Raw genomic sequence first — 26,631 nt, forward strand, 5'->3', positions numbered from 1 at the left:
GTTATTTAAATATTTAGTTTAAGAATATTTCAATATGAATTTAATTTAGAATTAAATTAAAAGATTCCAGTCACAAAAAGAAGGTAAACGATTATTTAAGTAACGGACTCGTTACAAGATATGTCAAGTTTTGCATCTAGAGCTTGTTTTCTATTCTGAAAATTCTGTATAATATGTCAACTTTAACATTAAAACTATACACTAATTGGTAGGGTGTTAGATTACGAGTAGAACGACGTATAAATCTTAATATTGCAAATTATGTGACTTGTCGGGTTTTTCTAGACCAGTGATATGAAAAATATATATTCAGTAGTAATTATATAAAGTTATTAGTTTCTAATGACAGTGGACAGACGCAGACGCAGACGCCCTAAAAAAAAATCGAAAACTTAGTAGGACAAAAACAAAATAACTTGACTCTTCATATGATGACAGAGCTACTGCTATACATAAAGTAACTAACTTTGTATGGTAAAATTATATGAAGATATATAAAAACTGTATAGAGATGCAGGCGGTTGGTGGGGTTGTATCTGAAAGGAAAGAATGGGAGAGAGCAAGATAAAAATAAAATAAACACAAAGATCTTTGAGTATAAAATTTTTGAAAATAGAAATCCAGCCAAAAAAGACATTGTGAACACTATTAGACTAGATATATACGTAAAGGAATTAATTTAAATAATATATCTGAAGATAGAAACATTAGGAGAAATTAAATTAGGATAGCCAACTCCGTGGAAGGATAAAGGGAAAGATAAAAATGATAATTCGATTAACCTACAAATACACGACAGAAATAAAGTACGTTGTTCTTAGTTCTTTTTAAATATGCTTATAACGTTTTAATTAATGTTTTTTTTTTATTTTAGTTTACTGCTTCGTACTTGTACGACGCAACATTTTTCGTTAGAGTCGGCTTAAATTTGATGATGAGATCGTTGAAATCAGAGCTTTTTAAAACCAACACTGTTCACAACTTTTTATGGAATATGACAGATCCCATTCTAGATACATCTCAGAAGATAGCACCTTTTTTAGTGCCATCCAAAAATGTTGGCATTTTACATCGAGTAAGTATACTTATAGTTAAAGCTTTGCATTATACAAATAGTGCTATATTATCTCTAATGATTTTTAAAAATAGTTGGTAATACGTTATAAATATTGGATGTAGCTGTCTTACGACAAAGTTCGATAACTTCCTGAATATGAATGTTATCAAACAAGGTTGTAGAACTATATTACAGACTTACTCATAATTTATTTATTTAACTGTTGTTGTACTACAGTTTTCTGGTCATTATCAGGTCATCGGTAAAGTAGAATTTTAAAATGCCAAAACAATTACATATTGTAATTTGAGTATGTTGATATAAGTTGAAAACCCTTTTATCAGGTATGTTGCAAAAAGTGCCAATCAAAACACAAGGTAGCTTCTAGACATTCTCCTCAAGATACATCCCTTGCAGGTCGATGTAGAATAAGCTAAACACCTATATACAAAACTTTAATATAAATGAGTGTTTCATACACGCCATCCTAACAACGGGGTAGTGGGTGGATACGTGTCTGCGATCCCGGCAGTGGAGAGATCTACTTTACACCCCCAACCAAGGTAGCGGTTGAAACAGGATTGGTGCAAAGAGTGCTAAGAGTCCCCGAAAAAAATTAGGCTACTACAAAAAGCGACAAATGCATATTACTTCATACAATGTTAGGACTCTTATATCAGACAAGAAGATGATGGAACTGGAGGAAGAGCTGAAAAATATAAAATGGAACATAATCGGCCTTAGTGAAATAAGACGAAGAGAAGAAGCCCAAATTACTCTTAAATCAGGACACGTATTTCATATTAGAGGTGAAGATGACACTTCAAATGGTGGAGTAGGACTCATTATACATAGAAAGCACATACAAAAAATAGTTGAACTTATTAGCATAAGCCCCAGGATTGTATATCTCATCTTCAAACTAAATGCAAGATGTAACCTTAAGGTAATCCAGACATATTATGTCTGGATTATTATATTACTACAAGAAATTACTATATTACTACAAGAAATTGAAAAATTTTATGAGGACCTAGAAACAGCGTTACATGCCACAACAGCATATTACACAATAACTACTGGCGACTTTAATGCGAAAATAGGGTTTAACTAAGATGATGCAGAAGTAGCAATGAGTAAGTATGGCTATGGCGAAAAAAATGTACGAGGGCAAAGACTACTGAACTTCTTACACCAAAAAAATTTATTCGTGATTAACTCTTTTTTTTTATATAAAAAGCCTCAGTGTAAATGGACGTGGATCAGCCCAGATGGCAGTGTCAAAAATGAAATAAATTATATCATAACAAACAGAAAAGAAATAATCAAAGACATTGAAGTACTCAACAAATTTTCAATAGAAAGCGACCACAGATTAATCCGAGCAAAGATACTATTAAATGTCAATTTGAAAAGAACAAAGATAATCCTAAAAACAAGAAAAAAAAATGGATTCCACCAGAAAACAACGACCTGTATTAGGATACACCAACCAGACATACAAGACTAGCAAGATGAAATAGAAGATGTAGATCAAGCAAATTATGGCATAATGAAGGCTCTAAAAGAAACGGAAAGGGAGTGCTACCCGACCGTTCTGACCCATAAAGAAAAACTATGCCAAAATACCAAAGAGCTAATAGGTAAAACAAGACAGCTGACGGAAAAATAAGGCTCCAACTGCACAACAATGAATAAATTAAATAAAGATATCCACCGGTCAATTCGAAAAGACGTAAGAGAAAACAATATAAGAGTAATAACTAAAATAATTCAAGAAGACAAAAGTTTAAAAGTTTTGAGGCGAAATACGAATATAGACAATAAAATTATGTACTAAATAAAAAAACAAAGATGAAAACATTACTACTGATAGAACCAAAATCCTTGAGGTTGTCGAATCCTTTTATCGCGAAATGTGTGAGAGCACCGACGAAAGGCAAGATCAGCCCCTGTCCAAAATGGCGAACCAGGGATCAGAATTAATGTCAGAAATAACTCCATGCGAAATCAAAACTGCACCTTTTAGAAATAAAAAATAACAAAACCCCTGGCGATGACAGAGTAGTGATCGAAGCGATCAAACTAGGTGGAAATAAAATGATCCAGGCTTTGGCCAAGATTTTGGATTTAAAAAATTACCGTCCTATCAGTTTGCTTTCACAATATAAACTTTTCACAAAAATTATAGAGATATACAACAGATATATCTGATATATCTGGAGAATACAACAAACCATTGGCACTGATATTTGTTGACTACGAGAAAGCATTCGATACCATAAGCTATCAGAAAATGTTAAAATCATTGACAGAATGGCGAATAGACCATCGCTAGACTACATAATCAAATATATCTACCAAAATGCCACAGGTAGCGTAAGAAGACTATCTGAACAAGAAACAAATAAATTCTGTATACAGCGAGGAGTACGGTAAGGAGACACAGTTTTTCCAATGCTATTCACGACGCTTTTAGAACATACTTGTAAAAAGGCGCATCTGAACGAGCATGGTATCAACATAAATGGAGAGAAGCTCAGTCATTTGAGATTTGCAGATGGCAAATAGCCTTATAGCCGATTGTATGGATGATGCAATAATAATGTTTGAAAAGTTATATCCCGCTTTCTTGGAGGTCGGACTGAAGATTAATATAAAGAAGACGCAAATAATGATTAATCTGGTGCTAAATAGAAATATTGCTGTTGATGGAAGAAATATTGTGCAAACTACATCGTATAAATGACTAGGACATAAAATTCGGTTGGACAGAGATAACTAGACATGTGAGCTCCCACGTCGCATAGGATTAGCCTGGTCAGCGTGTGGTAAATTAAACTATGTATTTAAATTGGATCTACCCGTATGCATCACAAGAAAAATCTTTGACCAATGTTTGTTACCTACACTCACTTATGGAGCGGAAACATTACCACTCACAAAAAAGGTAGTTAATAAGATTCGCGTGACTCAGATGGCTATGGAGCGGCAGATGTTGGGTGTCTCTCTGAGAGACCGAATTCCAAACAAAGAAATACGTCATACAAAAAAAATAAAACAGACGCTATCTAAAAAATCGCGTCGTTAAAATGGAATTGGGCAGGACACGTCGCCAGATTATCAGACATAACATATTTTAGAGTGGAGATCAAGGCAAGAAGCAATACGAAGCAGAGGATGCTCACCAACTAGATGAACAGATGGCCTGAAGCGTGTTAGCAATAACTGGATGTAAGCCGCAAAAGACAGAGACAGATCGAAAGAGCTGAGGGAGACCTATGCCCAGCAGTGGACGCATACAAGTTAATGATAATGATCCTAACAACAAACCTTGTATAGGAATGTAAGAGTACTATCTATTTTATTTTAATGTACTTTTTATTAAAAAATATTTTCCCTATTAACAAACATAAGTAATATTGGCACTTTTTGCATCATACCTAATTTTTAACTTGTTCGAGTTACAATATGTAATTGTTTCAGCATTTTAAAATTGTAATTTATCGGTGACCTGATGATGACCAGAAAACTGTAGTGGTCAAAAACGGTCGTCGCAAGCTAAATAAATAGATTGTGAGTAAGTAGGTAATTTACTTCTACAACCTTGTTTGAAATCGACTCACTTGGGCAACCAATTTATCAAATAAATTTTATTAATAAATATCTATTTCACTCTTATGGTAGAAGAAGTTGAAATACAATACTGAACTAAACAGAGCAACCTGGGATAATTACGTAAATTATATTAGAAAAATTATAAAATTATATATTCTTGTTACATGGAAACATACATTATATTATGACTTAAAATTTAAAAAACTCACACTTTTATTTTTTCCATATATCACCTAACTATATTATACACAGTACTTCAAACCATTAATATCAACGCTCTGTACACACACAGACGCAGTGATCAACCCTGCCCCTAGGAACATGTGTATACCAATATAAGAATGGGATCCGCATGTCCGAAGATCAAACCGGTCACACTTCGCTAGTCGAAGTGGCCCCCTCTGACTCCCAGGTTTTTCCACCACCCCTCCTCATTGTGTGACTTACGTGAGGAGGCTTATGATCTGAAAGTTACTTAAGGTGTCCTGGGTAATGGAACACTCTCTGTTTTTAATGACTGTGTTTATGCCACCTAACTGTAGGGGTAGCCACATCTAGGCTTTTCTCCCTATTTACATTACTGACTCTATTGAAGTTATTCTATCATGACTTCGTGACTTGAGTCCCTAAAATAAAAAGAAAAAAGCGTGTGTTCCGACCATAGAGCCGCCAGCCTTGGCTGACGATGTTCGGAAAAGAGTGTGTGCTCGGTCACTCAGCCGCCGATTTGGCAAAATAAAAGGGTCCGGCCGCTGAGCCCATGTATGCCGCACATGACCTCAGTGCTCGGATTTCGCGTGAAGATCAGCATTCACCTGATCTGCCTTAGGGGCCTAGTCCGCTGATGCGTATCTTAGAGGTACGTATTTCGGTATTTTTGATTTTGAGATCTCTGAATCTTCATCCTATTCGACTTGCAGGTATGTCCCCACGCAGCTGAGGCGTACGTTAAGACTGGCATGATGATGCTGTTTGCAACCCTGATTTTAGTTTTGAATCTTAATTTACTTCTTCTTCCTATGAGCGTTGAGAGCTGACTTTTCAGCGCTTTGGCTTTGTATGGTTGTTGGTTGATATGTTCCGTGAATGTTAGTTTCTTGTCGAGTAACACTCCTAGGTATCTTGCCTGGTTGGTCCATTTTACTGGAGTGTTGCCTATCGTGATTTTACGGTTTGGTACACTTCTTCTGTGACTAAACATTACAGCCTGAGTTTTGTCCGGGTTTAAGGCTATTTTCCATTTTATGCACCATCGTTGGAATCTATTTAGTGCTCTTTGCAGATGATTAGCTGCATGATCCGGGTTTCTCCAGCTAACCGCTATTGCTGTATCGTCTGCGTAAACACTTAACAGAGATCCGGGTTCTGTTGGCGTGTCGGCCGTATAGATGGTATACAGGTACGGCGATAGCACAGCACCCTGAGGCACACCCGCTTCCAGAGTTCTAACCTTCTGTTAGCAAGGTATGACGCAAGGAGACATGTCATCGCCTCGCTGTATCCCAATGAATTCATTTTGTAAATGAGTTCTTTGTGCCAGACTCTGTCAAATGCTTTACTAACGTCCAGAAATGCGGTTGCTGTGTATGCTTTTTCGTTAAATCCTACAGTTATGAATTCTGTAAGTCTTAGTACCTGTAATTCACAGGAATGTTCGCTTCTGAAACCGAATTGAGCTTCTGGTATGGTGTGTAATGATTGAGACTCTTCGTTAAGTCTTTTTAGAATTACTCTTTCCGCAATCTTGCTTATTGATGATAGTAAGCTGATTGGCCTGTAATTTTGTGGAAATGTGCCATTTTTCCCTGGCTTAGCAATCATTATTATATGAGCTTCCTTCCATCTGTCTGGAAAATATCGTAGTTTGAGCATATTATTTATGATGTTGGTAATGTAAACAATAGCTTTTGTAGGTAGGTTTTGCAGCGCCCTGTTTGTGATGCTGTCGGGTCCTGGGGCTTTTTTGGCGTTTGTCTGCTTTATGAGTTCTTTTATTTCTTCGGGAGATGAGTGTATTATCCCTATTCTGCCTTTTGTCCTTTTTAATCTTCTTGCTGTCCTCTCTACCTCTTCTTCGAAATCTATGTCTTCGTTGGGGTGTTCGTTGTTCCTACACGCCCTTTCTAATTCGTCCTTTAGGACTTCTGCTTTTTCGATTTCTGTGTGGACAATCCCGTTTACTCCATGTAGAGGGGGTATGGGTTTCTTGTCTTTTCGGAGGATTTTTGATAATTTCCAGAAGGCGGATTTGTTTGGATTTAACTCTTTGATATAGGAGTCCCAGCTTTCATTTCTGTGGTTTTGAAGTTGTTTCTTCACTTCTCTGTCTAGCTCATTTGCAATCCTTTTGTCTTCTACCGTTCTTGTTCGGTAGGCTCTTCTTCTTTTCCGATTTTTCTGCTTGATTAGGTTTTTAAGTTCTATACTTATGTCCCTAAATCTTCCTTTCTGTCTAGTTATTGCTTCGGTTTTGGAGCTGGCATCGATAGTTTTATTACGCTGTCCTCTAATTCTGTAATGTTGTTAATTGTGGGGATATTACCGATATTCTCGCTCACAATTCTTCTGTAGTTTGGCCAACTTTTCTTTTTCCTGTTGTGGGGCTGCAAATAGTTTGTTTCTATTGCGCCCAGGGTCAGGACGATTAGGTTGTGTGTCGAATCGCCTTCGTTTAGAGAGTGTATCTCGTATTGTTGACCCACGTTGTGTAGGATTGCAATGTCTAGGTAAGTAGGGAGTTGTCCGTGAAAACAGGTCGGCTCTGTTGGTCCGATTACGTACGTATTTGGTCTATTTTCAAGATGGTTGCATAGTCGTCTTCCGTTGTTGTTGGTCATCCTATCAAACCAATTGGGAGATCTCGCATTAAGGTCTCCTATTATTATTGTTTGCTCTTCTGAGTTTAATATTAGGCTCAAATCTTCGTCTAGGATCGGTTCATTAGGTCTGACATATGCAGACACTATTTTTAATGTTTCGTTGTTGGCTTTTAGTCTTATAAGTGTGGCTTCCATTGTGACCAGTCCATCTGGTGTTGGGATGTGTTCGTGTTCGCTTTCTTTTTTCACAAGTATGGCTGTTCCTCCTGATAGTGCTCTGTGATCCGTCCTATAGATATCGTAGCCAGGAAATTTTGTTTTCTTTCTTTCCACTAATTTGGTTTCTTGTAGGGCTACGATATCGAGCTCTAATTTATTTATCATATAATCCAGAAGGTTGATTTTTTTGAATATTCCGCCGGAGTTCCATGACCCAATGCGAAGATCTTCCGTTTGGTGTGCTAACATTTCTGACCTATGTTTCCTATGGCTGTCATCACTTGTTGCATTTGTTCTAACATGTTGGAGACATGTGCCATTTTGGCATTTAGATCTGCGTTGAATTTGGCTATGAGTGCAGCTGCTTCGTTTGTTGCTTGTGTTTCTGTTGTCACGCTTTCAGGCTGTTTAGTAGCCTGAGCGTAGCTAACACCTTTATTGGTGTTGCTGTTATTAATTGGCCTTGCCCTTTGTTGTTGTGGGGCGGCTTTCTTTTTGGGAGCTTTTGGGCATCCACGATAGTTAGCTGTATGCGCTTGCTCACAGTTTGCACATTTTGGATCTGTTGACCTGTCCTTTTCGCATTCACTACTAAGGTGATTGTCTCCACACTTCACACATTTGGATCCACAGTGGCATGATTTTGAACTGTGGTAATATCCTTGACAATTGAAACATTGGATTGTTTTATTCCTTATTTTCAGCTCATCTTCTACGCTGATCTTCATGTAGCAGAGGTCAGAAATGCTCTTCATTTTTCTGTCCTCTTCTACGTTGATTGTTACTAGGAACATGGGAGGGGTTTCTTATCTGGTTTCTTTGAGATCATATTTACGAACTTAGTTGCCTCTACTCATTTGCTGATTATTTCATTTAGTATTAAAGTGGTGTCTGTTTTCGCCGATAATCCTCTTATTATTACTCTCTTCATTTTCTCTGTATCTATAGGATACGCGATAAATTCTATAGCTGGACTGTACGTTTCTATAAGTCTTACCATTTGTAGGTAGTCTTTTCTGGTCTTAGTTTGTATCACTATAGACCTTCCCGATCTGGCAAATTTATTTGCCGAGATTATCTTCATTGCTGCAGCTTGCTGCAGTATCTTCTGATGTTCGTTGACCGATTTCAGGATTATAGCCGGTGGTTTTGGCTGTTTAGGAGTAGAGACAACTACCTCGTGAACAATCTCGGGGGTAGCTTCTTCTACAACTTTTTTGCTAGGAGGTTGTGACTCCTTACTCTTGTTATCAACTTTTTTGATGAGTTTGAGTCTCCTTTTTCTTGTCGTCAACTTTTTTTGTTGGAGGTTGCAGCTCCTTTTTCGTTATTTCACTTTTGTTGTCAAGTGCGTGTCGTCTCTCCTGTCTTGCTTTTATGGTCCTGTCCATTTCTTCTTCTTTGCGCTTTTGGATAAGCTGCGTCTGCTTTTCCGCTGCGCTTTGCTTGCTTGATTTTTTGTCGTTCTTTCTTTCGACAGTTTTCCATTCGACGGGACCGGTGTGCCAATCTTCTTCTATTTCGATTTCCATACCGTCTTTATTAGTTATATAGGGTATAAGCATTGTTTCTTTGCTTCTGTCTTTTTTAGAATTCGTTTTTTTTTCGCCGAATTCTTGGTTTTTACCTTTTGTGGAGGTTTCGGGATGTTGTTTTCTTTTTCTTTTAGGAGCTTTGCCTCATTTCGTTGTTGAGTTAATGCATCCATTAACTCTAGTATTTTATCGGTTAGTCTTTTGACTTCCCGATCCTTTTCTTGGTTTTCCCTTCGTAGCTCATTCATCTGAGCTAGAAGTTTTTCCTCTCGTGTTTTCATCTTCTTTTTCATGTCTTTTATCTGTTCGGTCAGTGCATTGACTGACCTACTCAGTTCGTTGGCTTTTTCTCTAGCTTCCATTTCTTTGGCTTTTTTTCTGGCTTCTTCGTCTTCATTAATTCCGGGGACCCGTTGTCTCTTCATTTGTTTCGATGGGGCTTCCATCTCAACAGTTGTCTCTTCGGCCAATGTGGGCGGGGCTTCGATCGACTCGGTGGGGCTTGGTACCTCGTCGAGGATGATGGCTTTCATCGTTGTCTCCGTGGATGTGGATATATTGTCATCCGTGTCCACTTCACTTTTCTTGTCATCTTCTGACTCGGGCAAATAGGAGTCATCATCAGATGTAGGTAGTTCTTCCAGGGGATTGTTTAAGTTTGCAGTAAAATTATTATATAATTCAATGGCACTAGCGACAGAGGGGGATGATGACTGGGACTTGTCATCTTCTTCTGCTTCTTGTGTTGTCACCTGTGTGACAACACTATTTGGGGGGAGGTTTTCACTCATATTGCCGGACGGCAGTGAACATTTAGTGTTCAAAAATATTAAAGAGTTTATTACTCGGAAGACTCTGTTTTTTTCGTCCCGCCTGGCCGCTGCCAGTCGGTTTTCCTGGGTGTCGTCCCAGCTACCACGCGGTTGTTCACTCCCTGATTTCTCAGGTAGGGATCCTCTTCCAGTTTCTCACACCTCAGGAGCAAGGGCCGATTCTGTCCGACCTTGTCAAATGTTAAGGCCTTACAGTGTCATCCTTGACGACACACTGAGGTGATCACGAATTCTTCGCAAACGCGAAGCTATTATAGCCTCCGCGAGGAGCCTATAAAAACAGCTTCTCGACGATTTAACTAGTAACAACCTCGCATCCGCTTTTCGCTAATATGTAGGACAAGTGCCTATGCCACACTCGGTGTCTTACCCACCGAGAGCTGAAAAGCTCCGTTGACAATAGGTCAGTTGCCCCCACCTAAGCACACTTCGCTTGACTCGCGTCTGCACTGTTCGACTTCTCGAGTCGAACTCTACTGATCACTGATTTATGATTCAACGCTCTGTTGGCAAACCCACATTACAATTAACTCTCCGTTAGTCGCTAGGTGAAACGGAGCACCAAGAGTCGCTACCATGGACGTATAAACCCAGACACAAACACAGACGAATAAACATAGTATGTGCTTATACGTCCATGGTCGCTACGGTGTCAGAGACCGACAATTAAAAAAAAATAGTTATTACTATAAAATTGTTTGTATTGTATTGTATAAAAATGTTTTATTGAAAAGCAATAGATACAAAATGAAATACACTAGTATAAAAATGTATTGTTATTTGTGATATAAAAATAAACGTAAAAACAAAAGTTCTTAAAATTTTTGAAATAAAAAACACTTCGTAATTTTTAGTTAAAAGGAATATACATTAACTAAAAAAATAACTTTAAAATTTAAAGTTAATTAAATGTAAATTTTTACTTAAATTTTAATTAAATTAAATATTATTTAATTAACTAAAATTTAATTAAACTAAAGTTATTTAAACTAAATTATATTTAGTTTAAATAACTTTAAATTCACTTTAAAAAGTAAATTTAAAGTTATTTAAACTTTATTTAAAAATAAGTTTTTAACAAAAATATAAAGTAAGCATTTCACTTGATTTAGTAAGTGAGACATTTTATTTTGTAGCTTTACTTAGGCAAAGCTGACATATTTCATGAATATGTTCAAGGCACATGAATTTTTTGCATTTTATGCCTGAAAAGCAAGTAAAACTGTTCTTTTTAGTAGTACAAAATGCACAACGACCCTTTATCTTATTTTTTTCTGGAATTGCAGGAGTTACATCTGCTGTGATGCCACAAATTTCGTGAATTCGGCATTGAGGCTTACTGGCAAATTTAGTAATTAAATAGTATTTAAATAGGAATGTATAAGCTCATTTGCAGGATTTCTTAGAAAACCACGTCGTTTTACTTGTTTCTCATTGTTATCGTTTGTATTAAAGATAACCATTGAATTAATGCCAGATATATTCAATATGGTATAAAATATAACCATTGGCACACGCTGTGTTTCTTGAACAGTTGTAGTTTGCACTGAGCTTGTCGACTTCTATTTTTGTTGAATTGTATAATGAGATAATTTCTGGTTTATTTTTATTACCCCTACTATAATCAATTGCATCATCATTATGTAACAAGAATACAAGCATTACATTTTTACTTTTTTAGGAATATGAGAATCTAGTGTAATATGTTGATTAAAACCAAACCAACTTGAATTTGCAGAATGATTTGGTTTTGTGAACTCAAGCGGCAATTGTATAATGGTTCCCACTACTGCAATTTTCTTCTCGTATAACCTGTTTACTAACTCGATACTTGTGAACCATTTATCAACTGTTAGATTTCTGCCTGAATTATAAATAGATTTACATAGCCATTGAACAACACCAGTAGTTCTGTTATTAACTTGAAAACGACCTTCAGGTTGTTGGCCAACATATACCTCTAAATTAGCGGTATAAAACATTATAGCATTAGAAAATGCAAAAATTTTTATGCCGTACCTGTTCGGTTTTGATGGGATATATTGACGAAATTGACACTACGACGAAATGTTACCCTAAATCCGGGTAACATTTCATCGATGGTGACATATTTGGAAAGACTGTATCCACTCCAATAGGGATACTATGGACTCCAAAAGCATTTCCACTCAAAAAACATTCAAAGAACTAAAATTATTATATACAAAACATTGCTGAGGCCGGTCCTCACATATGGAGCAGAAACATGGACTCTAACGCAGAAAGATGAAAGACTTTTGGGAATATTTGAGCGTAAAATACTCCGCAAAATATTTGGAGCTATAAACGACCAAGGTCAGTGGCGCAGATGATATAATTTTGAATTGTATCAGCTCTTTGATGAGCCAGATGTCATAACGTTCATTAAAACACAGCGACTTAGATCGGCTGGATACATAATACGAATGCCAGAAAATACGATTGCTAAAAAGCTAATCACAGGAACACCTGTAGGAAGAAGAAGCAAAGACCGACCGCGAATTAGGTGGTTAGATGGAGTTGAAACCGACTTACGGATATTAAAAATCAGAAGATGGCCACATGTTGCCAGTAACCGAACAGAATGGCGACGAATCTTAGAGCAGGCCAAGATCCACAAAGGATTGTCGAGCCAAAGATGATGATGATTTATCCACTCCAAAACTCATCTGGATTCACACGATTACCTTTTAGACGTGCTACGTAATAAATCAGTCCGATTAGTGCCTGCACTTCTAATATACCAATGTGTCTAGCATCCCGATCGGGAACAAAGTTATTTCTCATTGAGTCTAATATATTTCTTCGTACTTTTTACAATTATTTCTAGCATAGCGTTATTCAAAAATATTTCCAAATATCACTGGGAGTCTTCAAGTCACGTGTAGGTAATCTCGACATCGGCAAATGTACTACGTAATTTTCTTGTCTTCTTTTAACATTTCTCGGTGGAACAGCCTTTTTCCATGTAGTAACTCTATCTTTTCCAGTAAACGGTAAGGTATTACTTCCACTTTCTTCTTCCTTGACAAAAACTGAATTAACAAAAACTTATCGATAAAATGCAATATACATGCTAAATATTTACCTGATCTGCAAGTTATGCCAATAATTAATGGCCACACCGTTAGTCGTTACGGAGTCTCGCACCGAAAATATATAATATTTTCTATAAAACTCGCACAACCGTACCCAGGCCAACGAGAATGTACAGGAACACGAAGTTGGTTGATAGGGAGGGATACACAAAGTGGCGACAGAAAAACAATAGTTATTTGTAAACCCCCGAATGAATAATTCTGTCTTCGGTGTGTGACACCGAGAGCGACTAACGGATGGTTAAAGACAGTTTATGAACTAGTCTACATTGGAAATATCCTCTGTTATCGTTTTATTTCTATTTGATTTATTATCTTCTGTTGTATATACAGCGTGATTCTAAACTCAACGCTTTATTTTTTTCTTAGTTTAACTGTAATATTATATCTTTTATGGCATAAATAACATCCGACGTCGCTGTAGTATAAGTTTTGTTAACATTATCATTAGACTTAGGTAAATATGCAAATTGCATATTTTGCATATAATGCATAAAAAATGCAAAAATGTCAAATTTTTGCATAAAAAGTGAGCATAAAGTGTATATAATTTGAAAATTTGGTGGTAACTATATATTTTTATATTTAAACTTACAGATAGCATGAAAATGCCAATATTTAATTTTGTTTTATAATCACTTGGTATTCAAATTCTTGTTATAGTAACTAATAAAGACAGCGGCTTATAGTTTTGTCACGTTTTGTCCTGGAATTAAGGGTTTGTGTTTACCAGTTTATGTCTCAAGGTAAAAATTTTTATTTTGGCGGTCAGTTTCACTTGGTTTCACTTTTGTTGTATAATTGGAGGCGTAAACAACGTGCATTTCTAATTGTGAATAATTATTGTGCTTTAAAAATGACAAAAATAAGCAATGTTTCAACTTGGATAAAACCGTACAAAGAGCTATCTATGGATATGGATAAGTTTATTGCTCATGTTGTGGCAAAACCGTAAGTACATACGTATTATTTTTTATTTTATTTTAAAAATTTACACGGTGATACAAACAAAGATCTTAAAATTGAAGATTATGTTTAAGAAAAGTACCGACACAAGGTTAGTTCCCCAATAAATCGATGTATTTTTTCTTATTTTAAGCATTTTTTAAACTCGTTGCGATAAAAAATAGGCTACCTATTTAAAATTCAAATCATTCAATGGTCTACAGAAAGGTCGCTAAGATTATTTTTCTAACAATAGCATAGTTTGCTTTTATTTTACTAAAAACACAAACATATCATATATTGGACTTAATTAATTAAGTCTTTTAATTTATGCTCACTATATTTTTCTTTAAATGTAAACAGAAAACACCAAGAGCCTCTTGTAAAGATTTGGGGGTTCTTCCATCTTGCACAGTCATTTCTTAACATTTTCAAGATTACTACACCGATTTGTATTTGATTTAATTTATATATTTTAATTGTTATGCAAAAACGATTCATTTTTAGTTTATATCTACAATCTTAGATTTTAAAAATGGGTATAACAGAACTATAAAATATTTATATTCTTTTTTAGATCTGAAAAAAAAATTCAAATAGATCAGCATGTCAGAACCAAACTACAAACCGAACAAGAAACTTTAAACGAAGACTTGTGTCGTGCATTAGTATCTTCTAATATACCTCTTTCAAAATTATCTAATGAAAACTTTAGTCTTTCTTTAAAAAAATATTGCAAACAACACATTCTCAGTGAACGAACTCTAAAGAAAAATAATGTCAATTTGTTATACTCCTTAGTTATCCACACCCTAAAAGTCGAAATAGGTAATAATTACTTTTACATATAGTGTGGACGAGACCAATGACTCGTCAGGAAGACACATTATGCACTTATTGATTGGTGTACTTAGCGATGAAACCTTTCTAAAATCGTATTTAATTTCCTGTAAGCAAGTGGAAAAAACCAACGCTTTAATAATATCACGGTTTCTACAAGAAGCATTATCAAACTTTTTTCTTCCTGCTGTGCCTAATGATAAATTATCGCTTATTTTATCTGATGCCGCACCATATATGGCAAAAGCAGAACAAAATTTAAAAATATTTTATTCAAACTTAATCCATGACACTTATTTAGCGTATGGAATAAACAGAGTTGCGAAGGAAGTAAGAAAAAAATTTCCACTAGTTAACAGTTTAATAGCGAGCATCAAAAAGATATTCCAGAAATCACCTGTACGATTACAATGATACAGGGATATGCTTCCTGCTGTTCCACTGCCACCGCAACTCATTTTAAAACGTTGGGGAATATCGTTGGAAGCAGCTAATTTCTATTCTGATCATTTTGTTGATTAAAAAAAAATAATTAACCTTTTAATATATGATAGTTGCCAATCTTTATTGGAATCTAAGCAAGCCTTCCAAAATAACACCCTTCAACAGCAACTGTCATTCATAAAATCAAATTATAGTTTTGTCCAGAAAACTATAACTCAATTATAGTCCTTCAAATTATCATTGTTAAAGAGTACAGTTTTAATAAAAGAATTTGAGTCATTGTGTCAAAACCTTAAAGATACTATTGGAAAGGAAATTTTTCAAAAATTTAAAGTAACCATAGAAAAAAAATAGTGGTTAACAGGTTCTTTCTGAAATGGTTCATGTACTAGCTGAGACATTTTCCGAACCACTTAATTTAGAACCATCTATTATAGTAAATTTGAAAAATGCCCCAGTTACATCAGTTGACGTCGAAAGAAGTTTTTCTATTTACAAATATATGTATTCAGATAGAAGCCATAAGTTTTTATTAGAAAATTTTGAACATCATCTATTGAACATCTATTGTTACAATTCAAAATAATATTTATAATATGTTAAAATAATTGTATATGTTATATTGTAAGTATTTATGTAAATAAAAAATTATTGTAAATATTTTTTATTACATGCATATTTTCTAGATAAATATGCATATTTTTGCATAAAATACTGCATATTTATGCGCATATTTCATACTTCATTATTGACATATTTGCCTAGGTCTAATTATCATATACCTATAATAAGTTATTTGGATATAAAGTGTATTCGGTGAACTTCTCGGTTTTCCATTTAATTAAATAACCAACGATTCAACTGAACATCTGTACAAATTATTATATATTGGTTAGTATCTTTAAGTAATTAATGACTACAGAAGGCTAACCGATAGTTCAAAAGTAATATAATAATTTAATCTCTTGCTGGAAATTCCAATTCTCCCTAAAAAGAGAGAGACTATTCAAAATTTGGAAGAAGTATTTCTGGATCACGAACGATATTTTATTACTGTCGCCCGCTTTAAATATAACAAAAAATATTTTGAATAAAGTTATATACAATTCCAGTAATACGTTAAAGCGAGCGCGTTATGCTGCGTATAGTCAATAATAATATGTAGAATATATTTTTTTTTGTTAGTTAATTTTTTTTATCTTTTATTTATAAATTTACCTACAACATAGTTTTAATTTCAAATAAATAACACTAATTAAAATTATTTAGCCTTGTTCATAATATTGACGCCATCGCCGTAATGGTCAACGCTGTAGTCGCCGTGATTAGGCTTATTTCTTTTATTTTATTTTCACCAGTCGACCAATCCTCATCTTTTTTGGACATATATTTCCTCCCTACTCTTCTGGAGTTGAAATTAAAAGTGCTTTTCGCCAAGTTTCCCAAGCTAGTGGTATGATGAAAGACGCAAAACTTGATGACCATAACTTTCATAATCTGATCCACCACAAAATTTTTGGTTTTGCATGTTTTTTGTCATACGTAATAACTCAGATTGTAATATACGCTGTGCAAATGGTATGCGTTAATTTCTCAACCGTTCTTTAATTTTATCTACATTTTACAAATTTGTTTGACGTTTAGTTAATATACTCAGTGACATTAGAAATGTTACACCCAGAAGGAATAATTTTTTGAACTTAATTTTTTGGCAATATGGTAGATTTACATCAAGAATGAACGATGACGAATGAAGAGATAACGTTATCAAGAATTTTTATTAATAAGCAATCAAACAAAAATAAATAAGGTGTTTGGCGACCCCGTAGCTGAATACACTCCTGTATACGTCTAGGCATTGACAAAATAAGATGATCGATGTCTGCTTATGGCACCTCGTTCCAAGCAACTTGATCTTCATGTATTAACTGTGCCAGAGTCTGTGGAGGATGGTGCAAAGTGGACAGTCTCCTTCCCATCATATCCCATACATGTTAGATAGGATTTAAATCCGGAGCACGGGGTGGCCACGGCAAAACATTAACGCCAGCTTCTTGGAAAAAGTCCATAGTTGGACGAGCAATATGGGGACGCGCGTTGTCTTGCTGAAAAAGGACGTCTCAACGGCCGTCGAGATAAGGCAGTTAAGTGGTTTGTAAGATGTCATCAACATAACGCGTAGCTGTCATATTGCCTCGAATAGACACAAGTGGTGATCGGCTACCATAGGCAATAGCCCCCTAAACCATTACCTCAACTGTCCTGTGTACATGTTTCTCAACAGCAAACCCGATATCTCGTCGCTCTCCACGGCGGCGCCTTACCTTCCTACGACAATTATGCATTCCTAAACAGAATCTTGATTCATCGCTGAATGCTACATTACGCCATTCTGCCACCCAATGCTGCCGTTCTCTACACCAATTCAAACGTTGATGACAGTGATCCTCAGTCAAAGGAAGCACTAGTCTTGGGCGGAATGAAACCAGTCCAAAGGCTCGAATGCGACAATATATTGTACGCATACTAACAGGTCTACCTACTACTCCAAACCATTGGTCAGAAATTTGACGCGTAGTAGTAAAACGGTCTCGCAGAGCAAGTAATCTAAAGCGCCTATCTTGACGCTCTGTGGTGCGCCTTGGTTAACCAGTAAGTCTTCTTCGTGTTCCTCTACCTTCGTTTGTCCACACACGACAGACACGCATAACCGTCATTGCCGTACAATTAACGCGACGGTCTATTTCGCGATATGACAAACCCATATCTCTATACGCAATAATTCTGCCCCTGTCAAAATCGCTTAAATGGTGGTAATTTTGATGTCTTCGAACTTGAGGCATTTTCTTACACTGAATACAATTAGCCTGAGGAATAATAACTAAAAATTTCTATACAAACCGGTTTTTACAAATCGGTATCTTCACAAAAAAATTTAAAGGTAAAACTTTATTTTTACAAAAAGTAGAAAAGATAAAACATTGATATTGTTATCATAGCATGTTTTAAAAATGTCATTCTGTTGCAAAAAAATTAAGTTCAAGAATTTATTCCTTCTAGGAGTAACACTTCTTATGTCATTAAGTATATTTAGAAAGACTATGGCGAATTGTTAAAACAATTACGCTAAGAGTACTTAATGTGGGAACACAGTTTACGCAACTATTTTACAAACATTTCGGTGTTCATATGGTTATGATAATCACTGTTTTTTCTGTAAACGAAAATATTAAATTAGCAAGTTCTATAAAACCGGTCATCTCTCCTGCGTCAAGAATTATATGTCGCTTCACTTCTCCATTAGTATGCTTAATCAATAATTGTATGTTGTTATTATACCATATTCTCTTGGTTGCACCGTTAGAAAATATCCAGTTTCGTCTCAATACATAAACGTTACCCATCCTGCTTTAACTTTGATACATTTCTGAGAAATTAAATTTTCTTGTCTATAACAGAACTGCTTTTATAAAAAGCTTTTCTGTTACATTTTTTTTTTAAATTTGAAACCTACGTTATGTAGGACTTGCTATAAACTTGTTTTGCCAATGTCACAAATTCTTTTTCTTTTAATTTAAACCAAATGTTGTCTGAATACACGTGTTTCTTATTTGAATGCATTTGCTATGTGCTGTATTAGTAAATTAAAATTTTCGAACTTCCCTCATATCGTTTTTTTTTTCTATTTTAGTGACGGGCGAGTTTAACGGTAATCGTTTTCCTGCAGTTTTAGATGAAGTGTCTAAGAATTACTATGTAGATGCTGGAAACCTAATATATATATATATATATATATATATATATATATATATATATATATATATATATATATATAAATACTGAAAAAGCGATAAATGCTTGTCATCAACGCTGATCAAATAGAATACAAAACTCAAATATTTGGGTGTGCAGCGGAAGATAGGACAAAGAAGTACTCTTTTTCGAAAATAAAGATTTTCGAAACCAAGCTTTCGCAAATCTTTATTTGCATCATCAGGGTGCTACAATAAACAAAATTAGTACAAAATACAGAAAAAGAATTATTTTGCATCTTACACTAATTGAGGTTAGTTGTCGTGATGTTTATCAAATGAAATGAGCAACTCATTTGATCCCTACAAATGATGGCGAAAACTATCCAAAATTGTTTAAAAAAAAAACGTTCTTTAACAAATACATATTTAAAACACTTTAAAACACATATACATGAACACTTAAATAAAATTATGTTAAAATAATTACAGAACATGTCATAAAATAAAATTTAGGTTATAAACATTCTTATCAGAAACAAAAGAATTGGTTGTGAATTCGTTACTGCCAACTTAAAACGATAGAACGTTAGATCTTAATGATAACAATGTAAAGGTAATAGTATACCTGATAGACGCTGAACTTCTTGAAACAGAAAAAGTAAAAAAACTTATTTTAGAAGAAGTAGAAGAGGTATTGTATATCTCATATATAATGAAACTTATATTGTTGATGATGAATTGTCTGTATTAGTAGATTCGTGTTTATCCAAAGTTAACAATAATGAATACAAGTTGCTTAAATTATTGGTATCTGTCTTTTTGTTAATAGTTTCTTTTTCTTGAAAAATGAAAGCCATCTCGAGAAACAATCTAAACTAGCTGACCCTGTTTTTAGAATGAAGAATCTCACCATCCTTTTAGAGTTGTTCCTAGATAATTCTTACCCCGAATCCTTACTTAGGAAAATCAACTTTAACACATCCTCTGTTATACTCAACACACAAGTAAACCCTCCCCAAAATACAGGTGCTATGAAAGGTAGCTCTGATTTCCACTCACTGACTAACAATATTCCTAATATATCTTTTGTATCACTTCCATTTATTAAGGACGTCTCTCCCAAATTGACCAGAATTTTTGCTCAATACCTACCAAATGTAAAAATTGCTTATAAAAGCACTCTAGTTGTGGGATCTTTGTACAAGTCATTGAAACATAAAGTACCAAACTTAGATAAAAGTGATGTTGTCTACAAACTTAATTGTTTGGGCTGTGAAGGTTCTTATATAGGTCACACCTCCCAAAAAGTTTCTAGCCGCTTGACTCTTCACAAGAGTGACATTAGGTTACACCCTGATAGATGTTCTCTAGCCACACATGCTAACACAACAGGGCACTCTTTCGATTTTCCAAATGTAAAAATCCTATCCACGGAGAGCAATTATTTAAAAACAAACCAACAGGGTTCATACTTACAAAAACAATTTGTAGGGTTTTTTTTAATAGATGTTATAAAAACTCTACGATAACTTAACATTAAAGATTAAAAAATATATATATAAATATATATAAATATATATATATATATATATATGTATATATATATATATATATATATATATATATATATATATATAATATCTATACATTAGAATTTTTATTATCTTTTTATATTTAAATATTTCTGGTTTAGCTTTAGTAGCTAATTTTAATTACCTTAGTACTATTTTCTTGTGTTTCTCCCCAATTCTGTTTTGGCTTGTGTACCATAGAAAATATCCAAAGAACCACGCCCACATCTCTTCTCACATTTTAAGAATCAGTTTTTAGTAAATACATGGCTTGAAATAGTTAATGGTCACTTATTCGGTTTGTATTTTCTGCCACAACGACTAACAGGCACATCTTACCTATATTTCCTACAGGAAGGCCTACTTATTCTTTTTTTTTTTAATTTCACTACAGCTTAGGTAACACTATGGTTCATGCATGATAATGGACCAGTCCATTTTAGCATTGATGTACGTATTCACTTAGATACAGTATATACAAATCGTTGGATAGATGGGGGACGTACGGAACATTGGCCTGCTTAATCTTCAGATCTAAATGTTCTAGATTTTTGCATTTGGGGTTTTCGTAGTTTATTCCACTTCCGTCAAAACTGTTGATGACCTAAGGAGTTGAAATATAACCGGCTGTGAGACAATAAAAAATACACCAGGAATTTTGTTATTGTTCTGATTTAAAGTTATTGTATTAGGTAATACTTGATGATGAAATAAAGAAATGAAAAATACACGTTTAGATAGTTTTTTTTTAAACGGCACATCATATTATGAAAAAAACGCAAGAAAGATGTTTTTGTCACAAATTGATAAAGAATTTTTAAGTACTAGTATATAATAAGTTTATAATACCTTTTTTAGATATATGAGAAGTATGAAGACAATGTAACAGTTTACATTGGTCCAACTTTTACTCAAGAGGACTTTTTCCGAATAGACAAATTTGATGGTTCTAAATTCTTGCCTGGCCTTCAGGAATGTGAACTTGTTAAAGGATCCTTTAATGATCTCATGTATAATCAAAAAATGACCAAAAATATGACAGTCAGGTTTTATAGAAAGGAGTTGTGTCGTGTGGCTAACCTGAAATACACAAGTAAGTATATAAATAGATAAACATATTCACATTTATGTGTTTTTTTCTCGATCAATATAATTATACATTTTTGTAGACAGACCTTTTCATGTTATTAGATATAGTTAAGTATCAAAAATGTAGACACTAAATTCCAGGAAATGGCGATGACCAGTTTTTGTAAAAGTGAAAACTAGCTAACTTGTATTGAAGAATTTTTATAAATAATATGTACTGTTATTATCTCACTAGCTACGAAAAAATTTGTAAACAAACATGTAGGATCGACCATAATGCAACTGAATAATTTAGACATTGGATTATATAGACTAACAAAAAGGCAAAATATCCATACGGTATGCTCAAATTAAATAAAATAATTAAATTTATTAAAATCAAATTTATGTAGAGATGTATTTTTTATTTTTTTTATTATTAATCACTTACGCTGTGTTAATACCAGTGAAATCAATTATCAATTTTTCGTTGACTTAAATTACTAAATCATACATAAATTCTAAGAGCTTTATTTTATGGTGTTTTCTTATTTTATCTAACGACTATGCAGCATACAACACAGCACTATGCTCTGCTGTTACACTAATTAACACTTTAGACTAACTCAAATGGTATTGTTCGTTTGAGTCTTCCTTCTACCCCAGTATTATTGAGGAGCTGGATGACCTCGATGTTTATATGACTATGGAGCCATTGTTCGCGACTACCTGACATCTCCTTGATAACTTTATCTACATCTTCCATCTCAAGGTACTTGTGAAGGTCGAAATTCAAGGAGCTTCAAAGATATTTTTTAACATTTTATTCTGGAATCTCTGGATGATCAGGATATTACTTAACTTGGTATCACCTACTACTAGGCTCGAATAAGTTTTTCTGGTATACCAAACTCACGCATTGATTGGTATAGTATTGTTTTCTTGACACTGTCCTATACTACCTGGACGTCGGCGAATAGGTGATGAGTTTTAATGTTAAATTCTAATGTATTCTCGAGGATCTGTCTTATTGAATGAATCTGGTCAATTGTTCATTTTTCTGGAGTAAATCCGGCCTGGTACGTTAGAACTATGCCAACTGTGTAAACTTGTAGCCTTTCGTAGAGAATATTTGCTAGTATTTTGTGAGCAGTTGTTAACAGAGTTATACCTCTGTAATTGTCACACCACTGGAGCTGATTGCCTTTTTTTATGTAACGGGCATATCCAATCATTTTCTTTTTGTATTTATTAAAAAATTAAAATATAGTAAAAATTAAAAAAGTATCAAAAACAATTTTTTCCATAATCTTAATATTGACTAATAAATTTTCATGCTCCAAATTGCAATTAAGAGGCGAATGTATCTATTAGTCTTAATAAGTTGTTTTTAAGTAGTTAAATCTAATACACATTTAACTACTTAACTACTTAACTCAAATCATTCTCACGACGATTGCACAGTATTTCTTGACAGCTGCAGATCATGTTTACTTCTTTTATTTCATTTTTATTTTTGAAATTAACAAACAGTAAATCTGATAAATCTTCGAATATTTTTTTGACATATTCTTCATCAGAAAACGGCTTACACTTTTGCGCAATTTCATAAAAAACTAAGAATGAAGCTACAGTTACAGCCTTAGACTGTTCATTTGGCTTACAGAACATATTTTCCTGGACAGTCAAAAGAGATTTTAATGCTTGAAGTCTTTCTCACTCCACTCTTACTTGGAAACTCTGATTGGAATTTACCGGCATTGTGTTGAAGTGACGCTCTAAATTTCCTATTTTTCCGTATTGCTACTGATATATTGTAGATTAAGCAGCAACAATTTTCTTTTACCATGATTACCATGATGTGATTCGCTCTTACGCGAGCGGGATAAAAACAGCAAAATAAAAAGGGAAAGAAAGCGGCTACCCATTTATAGTCACTATATAGTACATATACTATAACATTTTTATAGTATCATGTACGGAGTGGACACGTCATAAGTCGCTCGCGATGATCTATGCAAGATTGCTAGAACTCCAATAATTTTCGTAATATTTATTTTATTTTTCCGATATTTTTTCCTTGCCCGCGATCGACTGACCTAGGGGCCGCGATCGACGTGCTGGCCTCCCCTGCTATATAGAATCGGGGACAGTCTGCACAAGGAATTTCAAAAACTCCGTGCTGTTCTTTTGGAATATTGTCTTTGATTGATTGGACAAGGCATGAAAGTTTTTGTTGGGGGGTAAATATTGTTTTTATTCCTCTTGATTTAAGAATTTTTGTCAGTGACACCTTTGATATAAGGAAGAAAAGCTTTCGTATGATACGGGTCTGAGTCTTTGGATTGAGATTGAGTGGGGGATTGATGTCTGTGGAAGCTCCTATTGATGTGATTTTCGCGGTAACCGTTTTGGATTAGGGCTTGTTGTAAACAAGAGAGCTCAGCGGGTCTACTTGCATCATCGGAAAGGGTGTTAATGACTAAATTAATTTGTGAAGGTGGATGGTTAGAGTTTTCATGCAAGTAACGATTGGTATGCGTGGGTTATATATATATATATATATATATATATATATATATATATATATATATATATATATATATATATATATATATATATATATATATATATATAAATATGTATGTATATATATTTATATAATAAACCTAGGGCCAAGATTAATACTATCACAGAAATTAAACTCAACAGTCTTCCGGGTTGAACCGCGTCTATTATCATTGCGCCGAGCTTTCGATATCCTCTTCGATTTCTTCTTAAGTGCTTCCGACTTCTCTCAGCCTCCTGCGCCATCAGAACTACTACACTGATCACTAACCATTGCATTACTGGTACTGGGAATAGACGACGGTTAATTTATACTGTCGATGGTGACGTTGTTTGGATGGAAGTTGGCGTGGAGGTTAGCTTATGGATTGGCGCGAGGATTGGTGCGAGGATTAACGCGAACATTTCTGCCAGTATGATTTTAATTGACTGGTGGAGCAGATGCTATTTTCTTTAGGAGATGTCTCCAAGTCGAATGTAACCGTACGCTGTCATTTCTTTTATTGAGACAATTTGGCCTTTTTTCAACTTCTATGTCTTCTAAGATAATTCTAGGTTTATAAAAGTGGATGAGGGCTATGGTTTTTGAGTTTTCAAAATCAATTTTGTGACCTGTATGAAGATGGTGTTGTCCTAGAGCTAAAATTGCCTCGAAATTGGGAACATAAAAGGAATGTTCATAAATCCTATTTTGGATTCTACAATTTGTTTGGCCTATATAGGATCGGGGGCAGTCTGCACTAGGATTTTTATAAACTCCGTGTTGTTCATTTGGAATGTTGTCTTTGATTGATCAGACAAGAGATGAAAGTTTTCATTGGGCGGTAAATATTGTCTTCATTCCTCTTGATTTAAAGAATTTTGTTGATTTTTGTTAAGTCTTTGAGCTGAGATTAAGTGGGAGATTGATGTCTGTGGATGCTCCTAGTGACGTGCTTTTCGCTGTAACCGTTTTGGCTGAGGGCTTGTTTTAATCTAAAGAGCTCAGCAGTAAATTTGAAGTAGATGAAGCTTCCATCATTGTAAAGGCATATTGGTCTTGGGGCAAGGGTATTAATGACTGAGTTAATTTGTGAAAGGCGATGATGAGAGCTGGCATCCAAGAAACGATTGATATGGGTAGGTTTTCAAAAAACAGAGTGATCAAAACGTTGGGATTGGTTTTTCTTTATAATAACGTCAAGAAAAGGTAGGGATGAATCAGTTTCCACCTTCATAGTGAACTTGATACTAGGATGTATATAATTCAAATGGGTATGAAAAGACACCAAAGCATCCCTGCCGTAGGGCCAATTAATTAATGTATCGTCAACATATCGTAGCCAACATGTGGGTTTGAGCATTGATGTAGATAGTGCTTAGGTCTCGAAGTCTTCCATTAAGATATTGGCAATTACTTATTATAGTAAAGAGCCCATTGGGGCACTATTTATTTGATTGTACAATTGATTTTCAAGGATGAAATAAGTGTTGGACATATAACGCTTAATGAGAGATAAGTGGTATTGCTGGATATTGTATTTAGTTTTGGGAATATTTAGAGTTTCGCCTATAGGAATGTTTGTAAAGAGTGAAACAATATCGAAACTTACTAGCATGTGTGATGGCGAGATAGGGTACTGTTTAAGAAGTTCGATGAAATGAAAAGAATTTTTGACGAAGAATGAAGCATTTTCGGCGAGAGGTTGTAGAGTTTTGTGATTGTGTAGGGCAGTTATATGTACTGACAATGGGACGTAGAGGAATATCGGGTTTATAAATTTTAGGTTGGCCATATATAAGGCTGCGCAACCTGAGAGAGTGGTACGGATGTACATCAAATGAACTTTTCAGAGCAGCCGTCTCAAAAGTTCGAATAGCTATGATGATTGCCGACCTCCGCCGCGGAGATGGCACTTGAAGAAGAAGAAGATATATAAGGCCATATAAATGTAAGACTTTTCACGGGGGAGTAGAGATTGTTTTATGTCAACAGAAAGAGAGGTTTTATCGATAATGGCTTTTGATTATTTCTCCAGATAGGTTGTTGGATTATTAAGAATTGGTCTGTAGTCTAAAGTAATAATGAGATTTGAGAATTTATTAATATAATAAGAAGTTAAATGGCCAAATATATGGCCTAGGAGGACAAATTCGTTAAACTTCCCGTGCTCGAATCGGCATCAATAAAGTGTTATGATCATTTCGGCCTAGCCCAGCCTCATCAGACACTTTGGGCTAATACAAATTCAAACTCGGAAAGT

General features: G+C 34.7%; 1 protein-coding gene across 10 annotated transcripts in view; it reads left to right on the forward strand.

Annotated features, from left to right (window-relative positions):
• Nucleotides 1-26,631, forward strand: part of LOC140436940 (scavenger receptor class B member 1-like) — a 514,509-nt gene that overhangs the window by 441,540 nt on the left and 46,338 nt on the right. For 9 of the 10 annotated variants that reach the window (XM_072526114.1, XM_072526115.1, XM_072526111.1 and 6 more), the window contains 2 exons: nucleotides 875-1,075; nucleotides 21,611-21,845. In XM_072526114.1, the coding sequence (XP_072382215.1) occupies nucleotides 875-1,075; nucleotides 21,611-21,845 (436 nt within the window). The remainder of the gene's footprint in view (nucleotides 1-874; nucleotides 1,076-21,610; nucleotides 21,846-26,631) is intronic. The other variant, XM_072526118.1, reaches the window with a different exon arrangement.

Source organism: Diabrotica undecimpunctata, chromosome 3 (assembly GCF_040954645.1).
Source record: "Diabrotica undecimpunctata isolate CICGRU chromosome 3, icDiaUnde3, whole genome shotgun sequence".
NCBI classification, from domain to species: Eukaryota; Metazoa; Arthropoda; class Insecta; order Coleoptera; family Chrysomelidae; genus Diabrotica; species Diabrotica undecimpunctata.